Source organism: Toxorhynchites rutilus, chromosome 1 (assembly GCF_029784135.1).
Source record: "Toxorhynchites rutilus septentrionalis strain SRP chromosome 1, ASM2978413v1, whole genome shotgun sequence".
NCBI classification, from domain to species: Eukaryota; Metazoa; Arthropoda; class Insecta; order Diptera; family Culicidae; genus Toxorhynchites; species Toxorhynchites rutilus.
The window spans coordinates 23,145,819-23,170,803 of record NC_073744.1 but is presented as its reverse complement, the minus strand read 5'-3'; the positions used below and the strand labels follow the sequence as shown (position 1 = coordinate 23,170,803).

At 42.9% G+C, this 24,985-nt stretch overlaps 1 protein-coding gene across 2 annotated transcripts in view; it reads left to right on the top strand.

Moving 5' to 3' along the window:
* The window catches only part of LOC129769870 (uncharacterized), a 348,536-nt gene that overhangs the window by 270,262 nt on the left and 53,289 nt on the right, over positions 1–24,985 (top strand). For both annotated transcript variants that reach the window (XM_055772387.1, XM_055772379.1), the window contains 2 exons: positions 23,205–23,279; positions 23,357–23,483. In XM_055772387.1, the coding sequence (XP_055628362.1) occupies positions 23,205–23,279; positions 23,357–23,483 (202 nt within the window). The remainder of the gene's footprint in view (positions 1–23,204; positions 23,280–23,356; positions 23,484–24,985) is intronic.

Here is a 24,985-nt window from a genome sequence, read left to right as displayed (position 1 = left end):
GCGATTTCTTCACACTGTTTCTTCACACGATTTCTTCACACTGTTTCGCAAAATTATTGATTTTCGGACGAGGGGTGAGGGAGGAAGTTGAAAGAAATAAGCGCCATTGTGGCAGCCATTTGTGGCTAGCTTCCACCTTCACATTAAGGCTACAAACTAACGAATACATATTTGCGTTTATTTTCCTTCTGACCTTCGGGCGGTGTATATCATACTAACATTCCTCCCTTTCCCCTGGTGACAGTAAGGACGTGGTCGGCATCGTTATTGACTATTTAAAGCTCGAATCACCGAAACATGCACAATGAGAATGATATGCCACTCCCAAGCGTCATTCGGTGTGTTCTTTGTGCAATTTCGCTGGTTCTGGTCAATCACGGAGAGCAACTACGAATTGTACAGTCTACCCAAGCCCAAGCTCAAGCTCAAGCTCAAATGAGAATGAAACAGTTTATTCAAGAGGATTATCCCCTTCATGTAATCCTACGTCTCTCAGGTTGAATCAACCACATTTCCTACTCGTATTTTTTTTATTCTGTTGTCAAAACGACGTCGAAGCAAGAAGGAATCGAGAATATTTCTACTTAGATTTGGAAAAATCGCTCAAAGAGGCCTAATCAAGAATGAAAAATGTTATTACTGTCTGTTGACTACTAAGGATCCTGGATCAGGGAGAATCGAAACCAGGAAGGCGTTTTTATACGTAATCCTACACACAAACTAGCGTTGTCAGGAAGCATTTCATTTTCGACAGAAAACATGCCATTTCGTACCTTGAAGCGTCAAGTAGGCAAATAATGTCATCTGTCCCCCAACGCTTTCAAATGTTTGTATGTGTGAAGCAGACATCTCTTTATTTTTTTATTTTTTCATCTTTTTTGGGATTGCACCAAAAAAAAAAAAAGTACAAACGACGACAACGGGGATCGAACCAAGGCCGGCTGGAATGCAAGGCTGTTTTACACGCCCACGCTATCCACATGGCTAATGATGCTGTTCAGCAAATGCGTGACAATATTGAACCTGATTATAAAATGAAGTTGGAAAGTGTTTTCTAAGAGTAAAAAGGAGCGCATGGAGGAGAGCAATATCTATCTTGGTCTGGGCCGTGCATGTGACAAAGTATGCGGAAAGCTTATTTGTTTTTTTGTTTCGCTCGCTCGTATTAATCTTATATTACCAGTATTTAAGAGTCATGACATTTTTTGTTATGTTATGTCTCATTCAATGTAATAAATCGGGATGACAAAACATGAGCTGAAACCAATTTTGGGTGTGTCAGAGATGTTGAAAATATATTGGAAATACCACACACAATAGTGCAGAAAGCCATGTAACAAGCAGGACTGCCGCATGCCAAGATGTTTCGCGAAAGCAGTCACGAATGGATGCGATTTACTACTATAGATTTCACATTAGGGTACAGCAAAGACCGTCTCGGCATCGGCAAGACTGGTATGCCATCACTCGCCTGATATTGACCAAAATTTTGGATTTATCATACATTGTTGAAAATTGAGTGAAAGAGATACGGGTAGTGGGGGCAAAGTGGTCACGTGGGGTAAAATGGTCACTTGCTTGTTTGATGTATAACTATTGCCTATTGACACCGTATTGGTAGTTACCTTATGTTTGAAGAATTTCATGACTTTTGAGTCACTCTGTACTTCAGTGGAGCTGTCGCATGTCAATATATTGGGTTGGGGAAAAAGAAATGTCATATATTGTCAATATATGGCAATACTCAAACATATCTTGTGTTGTACTTATCGCATCGGGTCATACTATACGGCTATTTAAAGACGACAATCTGTGCTACAAGTGTCGTTTTGACAGTGTTGTTATTGTCCTTTTCAGTCTCAAGTTATAGCGGGTCAAAGATGGAGTCCACCAAGCAAGAAATTCGCCATATTTTACGTTTTTACTACCTGCGAGATAAAACTGAAACGAAGGCGGCCGAAAAAAAATTGCGTAGTTTATGAACCCGATACTGTAACGATTCGCACAGCACAGCGTTAGTTTGATCGATTTTGTTCTGGTGTAGTGGCTGTCGAAGATACACCCCGTACTGGTAGGTCAATCGTCGTGGAAACCGATAAAATCGTTGAAATCATCCAAGTAGACCGGCATGTGAGCACTCGCTCGATTGGCCAGAAACTGGGTATAGACCATAAAACCGTTTGGAACCATTTGCAGAAGATTGGATCCCAAGAAAAGCTGGATGTATGGGTGCCACACGAGTTGACGCAAAAAAATTTTTTAGACCGAATCAACGCCTGCGATGCACTGCTGAAACGGAACGAACTCGACCCATTTTTGAAGAAGATGGTGACTGGTGATGAAAAGTGGATCACGTACGACAACCTAAAGTGAAAAAAATCGTGGTCGAAGCGCGGTGAGCCGGCCCAAACCATCGCCAAGCCCGGATTGACGGCCAGGAAGGTTTTGCTGTGTGTTTGGTGGGATTGGAAGGGAATCATCCACTATGAGCTGCTCAACTAAGGCCAGACCCTCAACTTGGTTCTCTACTGTCAGCAGCTTGACCATTTGAAGCAGGCGAGAAGGCCAGAAGGCCAGGCCAGAAGCGGCCAGAAATGATCAATAGGAATGGTGTTGTTTTCCACCAGAACAACGCTCGGCCTCACACGTCTTTGATGACCCGCCAGAAGCTACGGGAGCTCGGATGGGATGTCCTATTGCATCCACCGTATAGTCCGGACCTGGCTCCAAGTGATTATCATCTCTTCCGGTCCATGCAAAACGCTCCTGGTGATACTAAGTTGGCCTCAAAAGAGGCTTTCGAAAACTGGCTGTCTGAGTTTTTTACAAATAAGGAGGGGGGTTTTATAAGTGGGACGGGGGTATAATGAAGTTGCCTTCTAAATGGCAACAAGTTTGCGAACAAAACGGCGCATATTTGACTTAAATTGGATAATTTTAAGTATGTTAAATATAGCGTCAAATTTCGATCAGAAATACGACATTTCTTTTTCCCCAACCCTATATAAATAAAAACAAAAATCTCTCTCTCGGCAGTCATTCGGCCGTAGTTTAGTGCGTTTCGCATTCAAAGAATTTCTAGTGAAATTTAGTTTATTTGACATGATATTTTTGACAAATCAGCAGTTTGAACGACTGTTCACATATTTTAGGAGAGGTGAACAGATATTTTGTTCGATTTCAGCAATTAAAGGGTGTGTCACATCAAATTGCATCACGGAAAAAACGTTGTAGAAATTTAATTTTTAGGAATTATATCTTCAGCTTTCGCTTATAATCAGATAAGAGTGTATAGATCACGTTGGCCATGCTTCACTGTCAATTTTTCGTAAATTTGGAAAAATGTCGTCGAACGAAAAAGAGCGTCGTGAATTAATCCTGTGCACTCATTTCGAGAATCCGGAGTTGTCACATCGGGACATCGGTAAGATGCTGGGAATCGTCCAATCCACGGTCAGCAGAGTACTAAAACGATACTTCGAGAACCTAACCATCGACCGGAAGGTGAAGAACGGCAAAAATGGATGCTACGTCAGTGAAAAAGATCACAAGCGCGTAGTTAAGCAGTTTAGACGTGATCCAAGAAGTTCGGTCCGGGATGTCGCCAATAAGCTGAATTTGTCAAGTTCATTCGTCCAGCGGACCAAGCAGCGGGAGGGCCTGCGTACATACAAGGTTCAGAAGGCTCCTAACAGCGACGAAAGGCAAAACATGGTGGGGGAGACGCGAGCCCGGAAGCTGTACACCGAAATGCTGACGAAGCCGCATTGCCTGGTAATGGACGACGAAACCTACGTCAAAGCGGACTTTCGTCAGCTGCCGGGCCTGTTGTTCTTCTCCGCAGAGGACAAATTCAGCGTTCCGGAGGAGATTCGCAAGCAGAAACTATCCAAGTTTGCCAAAAAGTACATGGTGTGGCAAGCGATCTGCTCTTGCGGAAAGCGGAGCGCCCCCTTCGTGATGACCGGCACGGTAAACGGGCAGGTTTACCTTAAAGAGTACCTACAGAAGCGCTTACTACCACTATTGAAGCAGCACGAGGGCCCGACCATCTTCTGGCCGGATCTCGCTTCGTGCCACTATTCAAAGGACGTGTTGGAGTGGTACGAAGCCAACGGGGTCACCTTCGTGCCAAAGGAAATGAACCCGCCCAACGCGCCGGAGCTTCGCCCAATAGAGAAATATTGGGCGATTATGAAGCAGGCCCTCCGGAAGAACCCAAAAGTTGTCAAATCGGAGGCGGACTTCAAGAGAAAATGGATTTCTGTTCAAAAAAAAAACTACAACCTGACGTTGTACAGAACCTTATGGACGGGGTAAAGAGGAAGGTGCGAGCATACGGGCTTGGGCTCGAAGTATGAATAAAAAGAAAATACCAAAAGTTGTTTAATAGTTTTTATTTTACTGTCTAAAATTTTCAAAAGGATCGGTCTACTGGGCGAATTTCTACAGCGTTTTTTCCGTGATGCAATTTGATGTGACACACCCTTTATGTTGCATGGAAATTACTTTGTTGTTTGGGGGCAAAGTGGTCAATGGAGGATTACTACTGACAATGTTCTGTTTTCAAAAGCTGATATACCTTATCACCTTCTGCTTCTAAAGGGGTCCCTTTGGTGGCTTTAACCAAGGATGTTATGTGTTTCCTACTATGTTTTTGTACGTCTGAGAAAATTTCAATTACGACTCTAGGCGAATAGGCCTAACTTATTTCAATAATGATTCGAACAAATTTGGACAAGAAAACACGCATAAATCTATCCCTTCTAGCATGATATGTGCGAGTGACCACTTTGCCGCCCACTGGTGACCACTTTACTTCCTCACTGAAAATATGTTCGATTTTTCCATTTTTTTTTCTATTAATGAAAAACGTATTATTTTCATAATAGAAACCGCTCACTACCTTGAACAATAATAAGTTGAACTATGCTACTCTTCGAAAAACGGAAATTGTGGTGGTATGTGGACACAGGAAATGGACATGTTTCTTATGGTGATCACTTACACCTCCCCCCCCCTCCATTCTCCCTATGTGTTTTTTCTTCATTTCGTGCACCGTGAAGATCCAGGTGCATCAACTATAGATTTCTTCCTGAAAAATGTGTTATTTTAACACAAGTTCAATCGTTTTGAACAAAATAGTATGAATATTACACGTCAAAGGTGATACTGTTTAACTGTAGCGAAATTCTGAAAATATTGTCGACGATTGCATGATGCAAGACGATCTCCAACGACGTCAAAACGACGAAAAAACAAGCCATTACTCTGGGAGTGGAATCCACTCAACAACATTACGAATTCCATATACCTTATCCACTTATGATCCTGAGGATATTTTTCTCTCTGCTGGCCAAAGGGAATTACACTTTTCCGGGAATCAACAGCCACCGACCGCGCCAGCATGTGTGCAGTGTGAGGAAGCGACATACTCCAGGAGTGCCACGCCGAGTCGAGTCGACTGGAGGAAGTCTCTTTTTCAAAAGAGCAAAACCAGAACCGAATGGATTTGTCTGTTTGGTGTGCAAACAAAAACCAACCGAAACTATATTTGCTGACAGATGACGGACTGAAATGGATGAGAAATGGTAGCGCGCGAGTGCGAGAGGTGGTTTGCGAAAAGCTGAAACAGTTTGAAGAAAATATTGTATAAATTTGTTTCAGTTTTTCTTCTGCCAGGAGGCGAAACCACCATTCCGGAATGGTGAATGGCTTTCGGTGAAGTACCCCAGCGCACCAGCTTGCCTTCTTATTTTGTACCGCAAAAAGAATATGTGAATAGAAATGTCAGACGTGAGTACCGCGAGTACGAGCTAAGTTATTATGCCGCGACTTTCCCGGGCCAGAACAACAACCCCCAACGCCCACCCCTTATCCTCAGTATCCCATTCACCACACTCGGGTGGAGCAAATAAAAAGTGGATAAATTTTAGTGCGAAAGAATGCCTCACCCACACTCGGAGTCCTATGGTGGGACAAAAAGGATTGGGCAGACCCGTTTCCTTTCTACTTTCTCTCCCAGGAAGAACGGCCGGAACCTGGCGGCGAAGCAGTCAGGACTATGTGATGCAATTTAATCAAGGTTCGTTTTATCAAGTGAGTGGAAAGTCGTATAACAGACGTACAGAGGAAAACGGAATTTCATTTTCCTGAAATGCTCCATTTGTGGAGTTTGTTTTCGTTTTTTGATGCGCCCAGCGAACGGCGCCGCTGATACTCGTATAATATGTTTTGCCCGTAAATTTATGAATGTGTACATTTGATCTGTACTCAATCTTTTTGGCGGACATATAGCGAGTGATACCATTGCCTCAACGTGCCAAATTTGTTATTCATAGTTATTTCGCACACTGGCATAAAAAATCTATCATTACAAAATTTAGAAATGGAAACAGTATGACGAATATTTTCATAATTCTATCTAAAATCTCGGGCATTTCAATGCAAATGGTTTTTCTTACATAATTTGTTAGGTATATCGTAGCGTGATGCGAATGGCCCACTTCCAATGATAATGAATCACCGGATGAAACCTTACCTATTCACGCAAAGTGTCTAATGGGACAGGGCCAAAACACCATAAATTCAGATCCACTCAGCCAGCCAAGTTGACAAACTGCCGCTACTTGGCACTGACTGGTGCTAGACAGACTGGTTGGTTGGCAGCGGAATTCACTCGGGAACACAAACGAAGAAGTCACACAAACCAAGGCGCACACAGTGGCAGTGGCAGCACCTCGTGCGACATTTAAAATGTGATTATCGTCTTCATTTTATTTCCGTCACTGTAGCACCGACAGCAGCAGCTGCCACCGGAACCAGGAAATTTACGGGCTGCCAAGGAAATTGAGCCGCCCCAAACCGGCGAGTGATTGTATGCAGTGCTGCGTGTGTTTCTTTGTGGAGACGAGTAAGGAAGTAGCACACAAAAGAAGTCCTTCGTTTTCCTCCTTTTTTTTTGTTCGCATGGAAAATTCGCCTTCTTTCCCTCCTCCGCTCCCAAGGCGTAGAGGATATAATGGTAGTCATTGTAAGAGGTGCTTGTTTTTGTATGTGTCTGGAAGTGCGTGTTAATAAAGTCAGTTCCTTTTCTGGGTGATATACTGCACCGTGGGTGACATTGATTGAAAACGGCGACACAGGAAATTGGGCTACTTGCTACCGACACAATAGTTTATTCTTACTTTTTATGTGCGTCTTCGTTTACACCGGGAATGCAGTTTAACGGAAATTGGAAGCATAGTTCGGAAAGCGCATGGTTACAAGCTTGAGCAATGCGTTCCCGGAATTGAGATCAACATATTCCCAGCAGACTTCAGGATCATAGTTCAACATTCATAAAAGTTTTCCCGCCTTTCCGGTACAAGCCTTCTTCGAGTAATTCAGAACTTTTTCTGCACACCTGATTTTCATTATATAAAATTGGTTATATATCGTTCTCGTTCTCGTTCTCGTTCTCGTTCTCGTTCTCGTTCTCGTTCTCGTTCTCGTTCTCGTTCTCGTTCTCGTTCTCGTTCTCGTTCTCGTTCTCGTTCTCGTTCTCGTTCTCGTTCTCGTTCTCGTTCTCGTTCTCGTTCTCGTTCTCGTTCTCGTTCTCGTTCTCGTTCTCGTTCTCGTTCTCGTTCTCGTTCTCGTTCTCGTTCTCGTTCTCGTTCTCGTTCTCGTTCTCGTTCTCGTTCTCGTTCTCGTTCTCGTTCTCGTTCTCGTTCTCGTTCTCGTTCTCGTTCTCGTTCTCGTTCTCGTTCTCGTTCTCGTTCTCGTTCTCGTTCTCGTTCTCGTTCTCGTTCTCGTTCTCGTTCTCGTTCTCGTTCTCGTTCTCGTTCTCGTTCTCGTTCTCGTTCTCGTTCTCGTTCTCGTTCTCGTTCTCGTTCTCGTTCTCGTTCTCGTTCTCGTTCTCGTTCTCGTTCTCGTTCTCGTTCTCGTTCTCGTTCTCGTTCTCGTTCTCGTTCTCGTTCTCGTTCTCGTTCTCGTTCTCGTTCTCGTTCTCGTTCTCGTTCTCGTTCTCGTTCTCGTTCTCGTTCTCGTTCTCGTTCTCGTTCTCGTTCTCGTTCTCGTTCTCGTTCTCGTTCTCGTTCTCGTTCTCGTTCTCGTTCTCGTTCTCGTTCTCGTTCTCGTTCTCGTTCTCGTTCTCGTTCTCGTTCTCGTTCTCGTTCTCGTTCTCGTTCTCGTTCTCGTTCTCGTTCTCGTTCTCGTTCTCGTTCTCGTTCTCGTTCTCGTTCTCGTTCTCGTTCTCGTTCTCGTTCTCGTTCTCGTTCTCGTTCTCGTTCTCGTTCTCGTTCTCGTTCTCGTTCTCGTTCTCGTTCTCGTTCTCGTTCTCGTTCTCGTTCTCGTTCTCGTTCTCGTTCTCGTTCTCGTTCTCGTTCTCGTTCTCGTTCTCGTTCTCGTTCTCGTTCTCGTTCTCGTTCTCGTTCTCGTTCTCGTTCTCGTTCTCGTTCTCGTTCTCGTTCTCGTTCTCGTTCTCGTTCTCGTTCTCGTTCTCGTTCTCGTTCTCGTTCTCGTTCTCGTTCTCGTTCTCGTTCTCGTTCTCGTTCTCGTTCTCGTTCTCGTTCTCTTTCTCGTTCTCGTTCTCGTTCTCGTTCTCGTTCTCGTTCTCGTTCTCGTTCTCGTTCTCGTTCTCGTTCTCGTTCTCGTTCTCGTTCTCGTTCTTCTCTTTTTCCTACGCATTGACAACGTACGATTTTTTAATTTTTTCACCTTGCTGTCTATAATTATATACCACTGCAAATCATCCATGCGTTCATTGGCCGCTCGAAACGCAACTGTTGGTTGGTTCTACCGACAACGTGGAGAGGTATATTTGTGTGATATTTTAACGTGTCAATCCAGCTGGGGAGCAGACAACATTCTTCCCTCATGCTGGTATCACACACACACAGAGGATTTGCTCGATACAAAGAAAGAATTGAAGAATGGAAAATATCGCAAACAGAGATTCATTTTTTTTCGGTGGAGACACCGCCTCGAATTCATGCCGTCTGGTGAAAAGTGCTTCTGTATTTTTGAACTGTTGTTGTTTTGGTTGGGTTTAGGTAGGTTGAAGTGGATCAGATATTTAGAATAATTTTTGTTGGGTTAGGGTCACCAAACCATGAATGTTTGCATTGAGTTGTCTCGTCGTAGCAATTTTACTGGATGCACTAAATACAATCGCCTGTCAACTCCGAAAAGACCGCTGCGATAGCGTTCGCGATGAATACCCAGTGCAATGTGTACATTCCCATAAGACAAGAAATTCCGAAATGTATATTATTCTCATGAAGGCAAACATTAAACATCAACCTAACACCTTCCACTGTTTCTACAAAATCACGCAAACCACGTTTGTGTATGATTGAAGCTTTGATTGAACTGAAATTGTCTAAAACAAGAGATTCATGCTAAGTTCATGACGTGCATCGTGTAAAAAAGATCATGAATATTGACTTATGATCTGCTTGTATATTGCGAGAACTCGCGAGAACAATATCAGCTACTTCAAGCTGCTTCAACAAAATCACGCAAACCATCGGTCCTTTCCAGGGCCACCAGAACTTTCTACTGAAGAGATATTTCTAAAACGTCGAGGCCTTCTATAATAATACTGCTATCACCATCGCCGCAACCACAAAAACGTCTTGGTTTGGAATTTCGATGTCCGTTCTGAATAGCGAAATTTGTTGATTACTGTGGTGATGGTGAATGTAATCTCCCTTTTACATCTAACGTACTCCACCAGAAATGCGCAGCCTACCCTTTTATACATACCGTGTCTATGCGACGCAGCCCTGTCATACATATTTCGTCCGCTGTGAGGTTTGCGCCAGCCCTGCATCATCCAACCAAATCACGCAGCACCAGTTCACGCCCTCTTTCTCATTCGGACTGCGAACAAGGGAAGTCGTGTTCTCTACGACTGTCTAGAACATATCGAAAATGGCTGGCAAACTAATGCCCACTTCAAAAATCGATATGTTTTCGATTAGTTTTCATTGGAAGACCATTCTTATAAATATGTTTTGCATGTTGACATGTTTTGGAACGAACAACTAGTGCACTTGTACATGTGATCACATTTGATTCAGTTCAAAGGATAGAGATCGCAGCGATTTCGAGAGCAATTACCTTGTGTATCCGCATCGGATTGTCGCTAGGGAGTATCAGCACGGCAGCAGTTGGAAAAAAAATGTTCTGAAACTCCAAACATTCGGATCTGTGGTGGATCATCCTGACAGGGGCAGGGAGCGCAAAACGTATGCGAGAGCCCAGATCATGCGCGAAGTCAAGAGGAACCCAAAGGCAACTGTCCACGAGATCCAGGAATTTCTTCAGCTCTCAGTTTCCAGTCGAACCATTCGTCGCCGTCTCGTAGCACAGGGGTTGAATAACAAAGTTGACCGGAAGCTCCCATTTATCAGCAAGACAAACAAAGCCAAACTAACAACGGAATTCTGCTTAACCGAAAGTGGCGGGAGCCATGTATGGCGCAGATCAGGTAAAGAGCTCCAGGAACAGTAAATCCAAGGCACGATGAAACATGAAGGAGGAAATGTGATGAACTGGAGGTGTTCTTCGTGGGATAGAGTGGAGAGCCTCGTGAAAATCTGCCCAGACGGATCTCGAAGAGAGATTCGAGTTTTAGTAGGACAACAACCCGAAGCATACTGCCAAGATGATCAGGTCTTTTTCTCGATCTTATCGGATGAAACCACTGGAATTCCACAAAACCTGGACCTAAACCTCATCGAGAATTTGTGGGTGATTCCCGATGCCAGGATTAACAACGAAGTGTTACCAATGAAAATAACTATGAAGTCTTGGAGTGCGTCGGGGAAAAACTAGATCCACCGCACCTAAATAACTAGGTACAAATCATGACGAAGCGCCTGCAGCAGGTCCTGGACGCCAAAGAAAGACGCATCAATTACAAAAAGGCTTCTCTTTTACTTCAATTTATCCTTCCTGAGGCAAAAATAAAGTGGGGCCTTTTTTCTGTCATTGCTGTTTTTAAGACAAGTTGCAAGCATTCCATATGTGAAACTTAAAAAGAGTATGAGTTCCCAGATTTCCTGTTATTAGAATTCCAAATCACCTCTTGCTCCGGCTTCCGTGGGGCAGCCCCATTTATACTTCATCAATCATCGCCAGAATGGGGTTTCTACTTGGGGTTAAACGCAAATCTGAGCTACCTTTATAGATGCTCAACACCCCACGACCTCTTTGCGCTTTCATAGAACCCAAAACGAACCAATAAAATAAATTACACCGTAGTGGAATTGAAAAAGTTTTCATCTCCAGTGATTCGGAAGCGGCAAGCGAGGGAGAAATTTTTCTAATAAATCATAAAGGTATGTGATTTCAATACCGCCGTCGGTTCGGTTGTGGGGCTTCATGTGCGCGACCACTAGAAGCGAATCCATGTTTGGTATCCCTCATATCTGCGGCCTTGCGGGAAGGCACATTAAAAGCATGTGCTACCCTCTGGCCGAAATATGGGGGAAATATTTCCAATATACATCGATAAACAGGTGCGGAGCAACACTTGTATGGATGGAGACTGAGAGAGAGAAAAAAAACGCTGCCAAAAGCAGAAGCTTTACAATGGCTGAATGTATTGAACGAGGTTGTTTTTGCCGAGGTTGTTCCGATCCGTGTCGTTATGGAATGTGGAGAAACGAACCACATCACAGGGTTGAAGTATATGTAGTTAATTGAGAGAAATACGAGCAAACTTTTCAAAGGCTTCCCAACAATGCTGAACGGAGCTTTTAATCGCCAATGGCTAATTACAACCCTTCCAGGGTGCGCGTTTTCATTCCGAGAATTTCAACTGCAAGTCAACCTCTCGCTTGTTAACCAAAAGGCGGAAAGTTACGAACTGAAAACAAATTTCGCCACCTCACTGCCTCGCTGCCAACAACGTAGTCAAGCAACCAACGGGTGACGTGTAGAATCGTGGATGGAAAACGCTTCCGACAGATTGAATGTGCTGGAAATAGAAATTTTCAATCCGAAGGGTGCCGTCAGCTCCCACACGTGAGCCAACCGGACCAGCTCTTTCGAACCCGATGGTCCCATAACCACACAGCGAGTTACAGCTTCGCGCGACCCCCCAGGGTGCATCTTGTTTTTGCACGAACAGCTGTTGCGTCCTCCCACCACCCAGCCACCATCATCTTTTCCAAAAAGTTTCACATTCGAGCATTCAGCAGCATCCCGATCCCGAACCGATCCGGAGATGCCTGAAAAACTGAAGCGAACTTTGCGCACATAAATTCAAGTACCTTCAATTGAGTGAGAGGCACTTCTACACCGGATCCAAGCTCTCGGCTTTCGGTACACGCCAGGATGATAGCAGAACTGTGGCGTGTAATATTCAACCTCAAATTAACTAGAAAACCGCACATTTTCACTACATCCGAGCCAGAAGCTGCTCCTGGCGTTTAGGATTGATGTTCCCATTCATTCACTGGAGTCTCCGCCTCCTCTCGGGCACCATTCGGAACCAGATTGGTGGAAAAGTTTACGGTTCTCTGCCATGAAACCACTTCAGAAGCGTCATGATGAAGGTGATTTGGGGCAGAGGATCGGGGAGGTGAGAACTAGCCATGAAAAATTGGTGGTTTGTTCAGGCGATGCAAATCGATTGAGGGATTTTTTTTTTTTGGTGAGTGTGTAGTTTCGATTGCGGGGTTTAACTAGGCTGACCGACCGGTGTTTCGATTGATGCGAATCAAATAAATTTGTGTGGTTCGGTTTCCGATTTCAAATAATGGGTTTTTGCCGAGCGCTCACAACAAATCGTTGGTAACCAGATGAAAATTGCATATCCGGTAGGAAATTGGATAGAATTGAAATTGGTGGACGAAAGTTCCGAGAAGGTATCTGAAGCTTGCATTCAATCCATGCATTCATTAATTCAAACAAACATAATAGTATCAGTACACGACTCGAAAAAAGCGGTGTACTCATTTTTTTTAAATTTCATCAAAGGTATAATGAATTTCTATCTTTAAAAAAAATGAAGCGAAACAAACAAACTCCCATCGTCAACGATATCATATTTCCAATGAACATGAAAGCTGTGCGAAGTTTGAGAAGATTCGTAATAGGAAATTTGCGGAACTAGCATGCCCATTGAATAACGAAAAGGTCATCCACGTGTCTGCCCTCGCAACGCGTAAAAGCATTAGTTTCATGGCGCAGAGAGTACATGGAATCGGGGGAATCTAGAAAGGTGACTGGTGTTAAATCGTCGTACTCGTCTGGAATATTAGCCCCATCATTGAAGCACGCAAAATTACAAGTTTCGACGAGGTGACAGCAGCTAAACAATAATTTAATTCTCCTCTTATTACCTACAAGCGTGTTGACTTTTTCCGCTGTGGGTTTACGCGAATTGAAGAATCACGTTATGATGGGAAAATATACATTTCAACTGGAACGAGTGTTTCAGAGAATATCCCACAGTCATTGTTGGTAAACATAATATGGTCTCGTCATTATTTGCATTTGGAATATATGGGGAAGAAACAATATAATGTCTAAATAACTCACGGTTTAATTATGTTATAAGCAAAATTGCTTATTTAATCTTGTTGATAGTTTTTCATTAGTTGACAATTGTATTGTGACTTATTTTCGTCATTTAAGGGGTATAAAGGTTCAGAGAACGGTCGTATTATTAGTCCTCCGGAATAGTAACATTTTCAATGAAATGTTGCTTAATTGCACATATTTTTCAGATACACCGACACTGCAAGCAGTGAAAATTGTCAACTGTCAATTTATCGCAAATATAATGAAAATTATCTATGAAGGTGTGAAAGTGAAAAAGATACAAAATTGTCGCTTTTATTTATCTTCTTCGACATGAATCTACAAATATCCACTGCACAATGTCACATTATACTCATATACAGCGGAAACTCAAAAAAATGTCTATTTTTCATTGAGAGAAAACTTACTGAAAATAGTGTTTTTATATGGATGTGGAAGGCAATTGAATGCAAACGCAAGTATTGAAACAAACGGCCCTTTCCATGGCTACTATTTGGAGTTTCAAAAGAGTTAAACTAACAAATTTCTGAATAATGAAAAGAATTACATTAAATTGGTGTCACTGTTCTGAACAATCACAGTCCTACGTCAAACTTCCGTCCGTGCCCCTAGGCTCAGACCCTTCTACTTTTTTATTTTGATTTTAACACGTTAAGCCCCGATTTTTGACGTAGAACTACGTATTTCATCAAGGGTGCCAAATCAGAAAACAAGTCACACTTTTATGAAATAAAGTTATCGTTAATAACTATGCCGCGAACGGATTTTGGCGATTTACATACCAAACGAATGGGAATTTCCCTAAGATTTGTTTGATATGCTATACATTACAATTCCATGGTGTGTAAATGGTTAAAATTCATGAAAACTATAAGCGTTTCCATTTTCCCGTATATTTGTTCTGTCCATTTGTGTGCTTTCCCGAACAGAGCTGTCAACAACGAGCAACTTATGGACGAGCAACGAAGGGGAAATCGCAAGACCTAAAGTCTCCGTGAACAAAGGAAAAGAAGAAGAACGAAGGGGAATATTTGCCTAGAGTATAAACAGTGGATCTCGCTGAGGCAAACTTTCATTCTTCGTGAGGACACCGACTGAACAACATCGTTGCTGGGCAAGCTGGACGGTGAGGAGTGGAGGAGTAATATGAGGAAAAAGTAAAGTTTTCCAAGAGGCTTTTTGAATGATAGAGACGAATGAACTAAAAAAGTTGAAAGTCTCATATGTCTTAGTTTCGGATTGAGCTGTGGACGCGACCAAATTACTGACTCGCTGATGTCTCTAGCATTGCAATAATTGCATCAAACTGACGCCATTGCATTAAGGTTCTGAGCTACACAATTGTGTGGGGAATCATCAAGCTAGGCTATCGTCAGCTCACCAAGAACATAAATGTTCTGGAATTTTGTATGTGATTTGGTTTCGCATAACGGTAGCAAAACTCTCTCCACAAAGGATGACAGCTAAGCTGATCTAGACCGACAATATTAACAAAAAGGGCTTCTGTTGAGCGCAAAGCGGAGATAAGTGTGTGCATATTCAATTGTTTCAAGCCACCGATATATGAATATTTGTGTATGTACGTACGTGCGTTTTAACGTATTGTGCTGTTGCGGGTGAACATGTCGATCCGAACGTGGTGACAAGGAGGGGAGATAGCGGGAAGGAAATATTTGAGCTAGGGTAGTAGTAATGAATCTCTGCTGAGGCGAATATTCAGCCTTTTTCCTAGCAGTTGACATTGTTTGTTTTCCGTCATCATAAAGGCTTCGTTGGTGCCTTTGACATTGCATCAATGCATTGAACTGACGCTATGGTGAAGCAGGTATTAAAGTTGTGCACCAAAAAATTATTTGGGAATACCAAGTTCTTCAATAAGTTATAATAAGTTATTTATTTATTTGGGTTCGCGTGCCAGTTGCAAAACTCCCTTCATCTAGGATTGCATTTGCGCTAATCTTGATCATAATGAAGCAGTGCTACTCTTTTCTAGGTTGTTGAGATTAACAAGAGTTTATTTCGTTTATCTCGTCACCAAGAAAGTAAATGTCGTTCTGGAATTTTGTATGTGATTTGGATTCTTGAGTTTACTTGAGTTTAACTACAGCGTAGTTCTACGTCAACAATGCGGTCGTGTCTTGGACACAACCTCCTATATTTTTTTCTTGCTGCGCTTTCCATTCAGCCTGCATCAATAGCGTTTGCAATATGAGCAATATCAGTGTCGGTTCCAGTTCCCAAAGATGTTTATTGTTTGAATAGAAAATAGTCAGCAATTCTGCAATATCTGAAGTGTTCGAATTAGCGATCTAACGCAAAACGTTAACGATCGGTGAGACATCTGGATTTTGTTTTTGAACTAAGAAAATGATGATAATGTAACCTAAAACTCAAAAACAAATCACTTATATTTTACTTCCGGACTTTCCAAGGTAGTTCTCACATGCAGGAACCATGTATTTTTTTTGTTTTTGATTGTGCTCTCGAATTTCCTTTTTTGATTCAACCATTGTCAACATTTATACAGTTTTCACTCCTGAAAGAGGTATGAAAATAACATATTACATATAAAATTGCGAAGAATTAAATTTCTTCCAAACTCATCCTAATCAAATAATCTTTTATGACTATAACATTGTCATTTATGGACAGAACTACAAACCTTACATAAACTCACATTGCAAAATTTGAAACCATCATAACTTTCACCGCAGCGCCTCCTAGGTGTAGATTTGTACGTTAGGCGATCTAACATACATACATACAGTCTGACAATCATGTCGTTACATTCAAATCGGTTGTTCAGTAACGAGAGTAGACTACCATCTTTTGTATGCCATGAACGCTTCGAGTCTTTCGTTTTGGCGTGTTCTTCTTTTGACGCTGGTGTAAAATCAGAAATCAAGTCACGTTTTTATGAAATAAAGTTAAAGGTAGTAACTATTTTTGCCGCGAACGGATTTTGGCGATTTACATACCAAACGAAGCGGAAATTACCTAAGATTTGTTTGTTATGCTATGTATTACAATCCCCTTGTGTGCAAACGGTTTAATTGATGAAAACTAGAAGCATTTCCATTTTCCCATACATTTTATCTGCACATTTGTGAGGTTCCCTATCCGTGCCGTTTATAACGAGCAACATATCGGCAAACAACGAAGGGGAATGATTGAAAGTCTCCATGAACAAAGAAAGAGGAGAAGATTAAGAACGAAAGAGAATGTTTACCTAGAGCATAAATATTGAATCTCGCTGAGGCAAACTTTCGATCTAATAGCAAAATTATTTTCACCAAGGATGAAAGCAAAACTGATCCAGACCGGAAATATTAATGGAAAGGGCTTCTGTTGAGAAGAGCGCAAAGCAGAGATGAGCGTGCGCATAACTATTTAGTTGCTTCAAGCCATCGATATATGGCTTTGTGTGCGTACGTACGTGCTTCATAAGCAAATAGCATCTTAGATACGCTGGAACACAATTATAATTATTCGAGGAATTATTATCAAGTGACTGTCGTGCTGGAATGTTGTGAGTTATTTGGATTTGCGTGCCAATAGCAAAATTGCCATCAGCAAGGATGGCATTTGCGCTAATCTTGATCATAATGAAGCAATGCAACTCTTTTCGAGGTTCTTGAGCTTAACAGAGAGAATTTGTTTCGTTTATTTAGTCACCAAGAAAGTAAATGTCGTTCTAGAATTTTGTATGTGATTGGGTTTCGCTTTCCAGTAGCAAAACTTATCTCGAACATGAGAAAGCAATGCAACTTTTTTCGAGGCCAGCAATATTAACAGAAGCGTTTCTCTTAAGAATAGCGCAAAATGATGAGAAGTGTTTATACTCTTAGTCGCTTCAAGCCACTAATGTATGGCTCTGTATGAATACTATGTTGAACGCTTGTTTGGTGCTGGTTGGTTGGTTGGTTGGTTGGTCAAGCCACTAATGTATGGCTCTGTATGAATACTATGTTGAACGCTTGTTTGGTGCTGGTTGGTTTTCGTTGTACGAGCGATGTCTAGAGATGTGATTCCACTGAGACAATACTGAACAACATATAGCATAATATTTCATACTTACAAGTATTGTCATTGTTGATGTTTCCACGCGGGGCCAAAGAAAGATCCATGTAGATGTGAGATGTGGAATAATGGTGCTGGTGTAACAAGTATATAATCGCCTAAAGCCGAGTGTATATCAATTGCGAAAATAGCCACCTGAAAAGCGTTCGAGGTAAATTTGCATTGACATGAAACAAAGTGCGACATACGATCAGCTTGTGTATTGTCCTGCGAGGGCAAGGATGAATCATCAATCAATTATCGTCAACTGATTCTACAATTAAAAAAACATTTCAGGGCGACCAAACCATTCTACTAAACAATTATTTCCAAAACAATTATTTCTAAAATAATATCTGAAGTTATCAACAAGCTACAGTAGAACCCCGATTATCCGAGGAATAGTCGGGCTAGCTCACCACGGATCACGAAAATCGCGGATAACACAACAAATGACTAAAAATGAAACAAAACACAAAAAACAGATATTACAGTATGAAAACAATGTTTTAGCAATACAGGAATTGAACTATCCATCTGTAAGGTCGTGTACACCAGTTGTCAAATAATATGAAAGTCATGACCAAAACAAGAGAACAAAAACCCACCACTCATTGTCAAATTTAGGGTAGGTTTATAGAATTACTATGGAACTCGCTTTCGCGGATAAACCGCACCGCGGATCATCCGCTTGCGGATAATGGGGGTTCTATTTTTATTTACTCTGACTCTACATCCCATTGAGAATAGATCTGATTCACTACTCTTCTCCAATAAACCCGGTCCATGGCTGCAGTTCTCCAACTCCCGGCTGCACCGATTCTTGCCAAGTCCTGCTCCACCTGGTCCAACCACCTCTTTCGCTGGGCTCCTCTGCTTCCTGTTCCTACCGGATTAGATGCGAACTCCATCTTTGCAGGGCTGCTGTCCGGCAATCTTGCAACATGCACCAAGAGTGCGATGGGCAGGGCATGTTGGCGACTTTCTGGATGCTGGGTTCGCCGTAGAGTTGCGCCAGTTCGTGGTTCATTCTCCTTCTCCATACTCCGTTTTCCTGTACACCACCGTATATTGTTCTGAGCACTCGGCGTTCGAAAACTCCGAGCGCTTGTGAGTCCTCTTCAAGCATCGTCCATGCTTCGTGCCCATAGAGAACAACCGGTCGAATTAGGGATTTGTACATGGTACACTTCGTACGGGGTCGGAGTTTGTTGGACCTCAAGGATTTGCGGAGCCCATAGTAGGCACGACTTCCATTGACAATGCGTCTTCGAATTTCATGGCTGTTGTTGTTGTCAGTTGTTATCAACAAGCCAAGGTAGACAAGTTCCTCCACCACCTCGAGCTCGTCGCCGTCGATCACAACACTACTACCAAGAAGAACTCTGTTGCGATCAGTCCCTCCAGCTAGCATGTATTTAGTCTTAGACGAATTGATGGCCTGTCGAAGCCCGCTCTTCGCATAACACCTTCTAGCGCCACGTTGAAGAGCAGACAGGAGAGTCCATCGCCTTGTCGAAGTCCCCTGTTAGTCTCAAATGATTCCGACAGCTCACCTGAGATCCGAACACTGCACCGCACACCGTTCATCGTTGCCTGAATCAGTCTTGTTAGCTTCCGGGGAAAGCCGTGTTCGTCCATGATCCTCCATAGCTGTCGTCGGTCGATTGTATCATATGCGGCCTTGAAGTCGACGAAGATGTGATGATACTCGAGGCACTTTTGGAGGATCAGCCGCAGTGTAAAAATCTGGTCCGTCGTCGAGCAACCGAGCATGAATCCGGCCTGATAACTTCCCACAAATCTACTTACTATTGGCGACAGACGGCGGAAGAGGATCTGAGACAAAATTTTGTAGGTACCATTCAGTATTGTGATGGCACGATAGTTCCCACAATCCAACTTGTCGCCTTTTTTATAGATGGGGCAGATTACCCCGTCCTTCCACTCCTCCGGTAGCTGTTCTGTGTCCCAGATACTGACTATTAACCGGTGCATACACTCTACAAGTTTTCTCGGACCTCCCTTGAAGAGCTCCACTACGAGGCCATCCTTACCAGCTGCTTTGTGGTTCTTGAGCTGATTAATGGCCTCCTTAACTTCACCCATCGTCGGGGGTGGTACGTCGTCGTTGTTCATTGCACCGGTATAGTCCTCCTCAACGCCGTCTTGGTCTCCTGCTTGCGCGCTGTTCAGGTATTCATCGTAGTGCTGCCTCCACCTTTCGATCACCTCGCTTTCGTTCGTCAAGATGCCTCCTTGATTGTTTCTGCACATTTCGGCCGCCTTTGTGCGAGGCGTTTAGTTTCTTGAAGAACTTCCGTGATTCTCGAGAACGATAAAGCAGCTCCATCTCCTCACACTCTTTCTCTTCCAGGCTGCGCTTTTTTCCCGAAAGAGATGTGTTTGCTGCCTTCGCTTCAGTTTGTATCGTTCCACGTTGCAGCATGGATGCGCGTGCTGCATCCTTCTCGTTCAGGAGCGCTCGGCACTCGTCGTCAAACCATTCGTTCCGTTGTCCTCGTTGTTCATACCCGATGACGGTCTCTGCTGTGCTGCTAATTGCTGCTTTTAAGGTGTTCCAGCATTCATCGAGGGGAACAGCATCCAGTTCGTCTACCCCCGGTAACGCAGCATCAAGACGCTGCGAGTATGTTGCAGCAACGTTCGGCTCCAGAAGTCGTCGTAGGTGATACCGTGGTGAGCGCTGGTGTCTTATGTTATTGACGACTGACAGTTTAGAACGCAGTTTGACCATCACCAGGTAGTGGTCTGAATCGATGTTAGCGCCACGATAGGTTCTGACGTCGATGATATCTGAGAAGTACCGACCGTCGATCAAAACGTGGTCAATTTGTGTTTCTGTTTGCTGTGGTGATCTCCAGGTGTAACGGTATTGGAGGCTGTGTTGGAAGAAGGTGCTTGGAGGCAGCGAAGTCGATAAATCTTAGGCCGTTTTCGTTGGTTCGCTGATGGCCGCTGAACCTACCAATTACCGGTCTGAACTCCTCCTCTTACCCGACCTGAGCGTTCAAATCACCGATGACGATTTTGGTGTCGTGTTTTGGGCAGCGATCGTATTCACGTTCTAGCTGCGCGTAGAATTCTTCTTTATCGTCATCGGTGCTAGCTAGATGGGGGCTGTGGACGTTGATAATGCTGATATTGAAGAAGTTGCCTCTCATTCTCAATCTGCACATTCTTTCATTGATCGGCCACCAACCAATCACCCGTTTTTGCATCTCCCCCATCACGATGAAAGCTGTACCCAGCTCGTGTGTGTTGCCGCAGCTCTGATAAATGGTATACCCACCATGGAACGATCGCACCATCGAACATTTCCAGCACACCTCCTGCAGCGCTACGATGTTGAAATTGCGGGCTCTCAATATTTCCGAAAGAATTCGGGTACTCGCAAGAAAATTGAGGGACTTGCAGTTCCATGTTCCGAGTTTCCAATCTCTAGTCCGTGTTCTTTGCGTGGGTCTAGTCCGATTGTCCTGTCTCGAATTTCTTTGTGAATTTCCATGTGCGTTTTTTTTAAGGATGGCTTGCAGGGCCTGCACCAACCCCCTGTCTCGCCGGAGGACCGTCGTGCACAGCTCTTTTTAGAGTCCCCGCTGGCACGAAGCCGCCCCTAACATGGGGATCAGACGCTGTTTTGAGCCGCACCTCCATGGTGAACAGACGCTCGGATAGGCCCCCTTCCCTGTCAGCACACGACCAAGATCCCACCGGGGTTGGGAGGTAGGGAGGTAGGGATAGGAGTTACTGGACTGGAAGCTAAGGACCACGAATGGGGTCTATTTTATGCCTGCAGGTACGCGAAGTACCGATGGTACGCTTAGTCCAGTCGTTTACCAACCAATAATGGGGGTTCTACTGTACTTGAATAAAATAACAGCGTAATTCTACGTCAACAATGTGTTCGTGTCTTGGATACAACCTCCTATATTTTTTTTAAACGAATTCAAATCATATTCAGACATGCGATCGCTACAGAAACAACAGCAGAGGACACAAAGGACTCAATATTGGAAATCACGTGAAGTACTTGCCTTCATCGTTGAGTGGGATTCCTTAAGGCAGTATTCTAGTCTAGAAATATGAAATCAATAAATCAAAAATTTAAAAAAATCATCTTTCTGAAGTTTAGGCGTTAAAGAATATACCCTAGAAATGACTTTGCGAAAGTTCCATTATTTACCGAGTTAGAGCCATTTTAGTGATGTGGTATCTAATCTAGTACGGCCATAAAAAATTATTTCGAATGGGTTCTTCTCGAAACAAGTTTTTCTAAACTGGCGTACACGATATCAAGTTTTACTAAACCGATTTATGTCGAATTCATAGGAATACAATCTTTATGCATCTCTCTATCGCATAGACCAATTAAAAATCATAATTTTCTAACTCAACTATTTTTAAAAAATTGGGAAACGTGAAAAAAACCATAACCATGGCACAACTTTTTTTGAACCCCCTCACTTCATCAGCTTGTGACTATTCTAATTATGGATACTTTTTTTCCTTTCATTTTTTGTTTTATTGTTAAAAGGTAGATAGACAAAAAATGATATAATGGATAGTAAAAATGTTCTTCGTTTGGTTTTTACGGAGTTTGCAAAAACGTGCGTAATTCGTGCCTCTACACTAAAGTACCCCCTTAAGCCGTCATTCCATCGAGGCAGCTTGACGCATGCTTCGAGTCAATTATCGTTGCTTCATGACAATGCAATACACCATCATGCATAATGACACCTTATCCAACAATCAAAACAACATGTCGGCTCGCTGAAGTAATCTCAATCATCGAACCAATCACACCTCATTAGGCCGCCGCTTATTTCCCCGGAAACAACAACAATTTTTTTCCCAAAACAACGGTATAACTTTTCCAGACCATACAGGCGTCACGTGGTGGCGATGAAAAATAGTATAAACGAACGCATATCCGTTACAGCTTACACTTCGGAATGGCTCCACTCTCTCATTCTGGCCGCGTTGGCCAGAATTACTTGTAATGTCATAAATTTTTACACTCCCGCCAGCGATATGGATCTGCCACCCCCAAGAAAGGACACTCATCTAGTTTTCTCGCATCCGTCCACCATGGCAACCATGAGCCTCGAATATCTTGATGTTTGTTTTACGCGTGTTGAAACAATTTATATGACTATAACGGATATCCTACATCAACTCGATACCACACCAGAGCCGCCACTTTTTACGACCGATAAACTGACTTATCAATAAATATTTGCTGCCGCCACCAATTCGCAGGCAACATCTTCTCGATTTACTACTTCCTCCCGTTCCCGTCATCTTCTGAGCTATTATGTTTCATCGCTGAGAGATGACGGGAATTTTCGACAATTCGGATACATTTTCATCACAAATTTCGGGGAGTAGGGCGTTTCGTAAAATTGATTATTTTCTTTTACTGTCGTCAAACATTATCGCGCGGCTCTTATAATCGGTAGCGGTCGTTAAATTCCGATATCATCAAAACAACCGGCAGCAGCAGCAGTGACATTTCAACGCCTAATCCATCAATCAATCACGCTTTGATGATCCACTCTATCTCTTCCATTGTATCGTTTCAGGTGGGTACAGAACCAACGGTGCTCCACCCAACGCACGACAACCTACATTGGGCGTCACGGGATCTTAACATCCAGGTGAGAGAATTTACATGCGTCTTGCTCGATCCACTCCAATCATTATTACCATCTTCGACCTTTCGCCGCCAATACAGCTTCTGCCCTCGCACTACTCCACCGGCCAGCTAATCCTGCGATGTTTGGCCGAGGTGGGTACCATCTACTCGGAGGTGTCCCAGGCGCCCCTGGAGAGCAGCCGGAAGGAACCCATCCCCGAGCGAGGTAAGCCCCGTTCGTTCCCTCCATCTCGCGTCTGTGCGGAAATAGTCTGCCTTCGGATTTAATTAAACAACCAATTCAAGCTCCCTCCAGTAGCAGTAGCAGTACTCGTCGATACACAGAACTCCAATGTAATCACCCACGTAAAAGTCTTGGCGCGTTTTCAGTGTTTAGGCACATGTAATCAATCTTGTTAATTTATGCGAAACGGGCATGAATTGAAATTTGAATGCCTTGTTAACGGCACTACTTTGGCTGCCGGAGGAGCGGCGGAGACGTTATGTTCTACATACACCTAATGAAATTTAATATGTTAAGAATCCTTGAAACAAAACCGAGAGTGGAAAAGCCGATTTGGTTGTGAGGAGGGGGAGGGAGGTAGATTGTATTGGTTTTATCACCGCGGATGCTGAAGTTATAGGTGAGAATGAATATATCGATGTTTCGCGGGAAATTGGATTTTAGATGAAGAAGTTTATCCAACTAGAACGTTTATCCAAACGGTAGTCTCATTAACATTGAAACACGCCTTTCCGTCGATAACATTGGAGCCATTATGTGTATTTTGAGGAATTTTCCCTTAATTAAGACCCAAATTATAACAGGGCTGCTAAGCCACAAATATAATACCTAATATTGAAACAAAAATCAACTTTTACGAACAATGAAAACACGAATTTGGGAGGTCTGGCTGCACTGCCCAGTGCCAGTGTGCGAATTCGATGGCTCCGAATAATATATTCTTTTCTGAGTGTTTTTGTGAATATTAGTGCATAAAAGTGATGCAAATCGGCAAAAAAGATGTTTTTCTGAAAGGGAAACCAGAAATAAAATGGATTGATGCTCATTAAGGTGGGTTTTAGTGCCTGAAAGCGTCGTGGAGGTAACGTATGACAGCAGAGTGTTGAAAAAGAAAAGAAAGACAGGTATGTTCATGTTGCATGCATTTTGTACATGTGTACTGTTGTCTTGCTTCTTTTTGACGCAGGGTTACATCTTTCGGGAACATATTGGGGGTACAAATTGAAAAACGAAAATTGATCGATCGCATCGTGAAAAATTCCAAACGCTTTTTGCTCAGTCATTTCATGATGGATAGTGAGATTTTTTTTTGTCGATCGATTCCGGCACTCCATAAAATTTTTTTTTTAATTGAATAAAATAATACACTCTGTCCAACTTCTATAAGACCAGGTGATAATCTTGCTGATTTGTGTCATTCTAAACAAACAATGCTTCAATTTATATTCCAGTGTGTAGGTATTGGTGACTACCATACACTGCATGATTTTCATATGTTTGTGCGCAAGCACTGAGCGTAAACGAATGTTTTAGTATTGTTCAGGTGTCAAGTTTGTATAGAACTAGTTACAATTCCCGTTGTTTTAGTTGTTTTGATCAATAAATCTGGAAAATTCCGAAGGGAAATGTGCTCACGGAGAGAGAAGAAAGACAAATCGATGCATTTCACCAAGGAAATGTTGGTATCAAGGAAATTGCTCGTC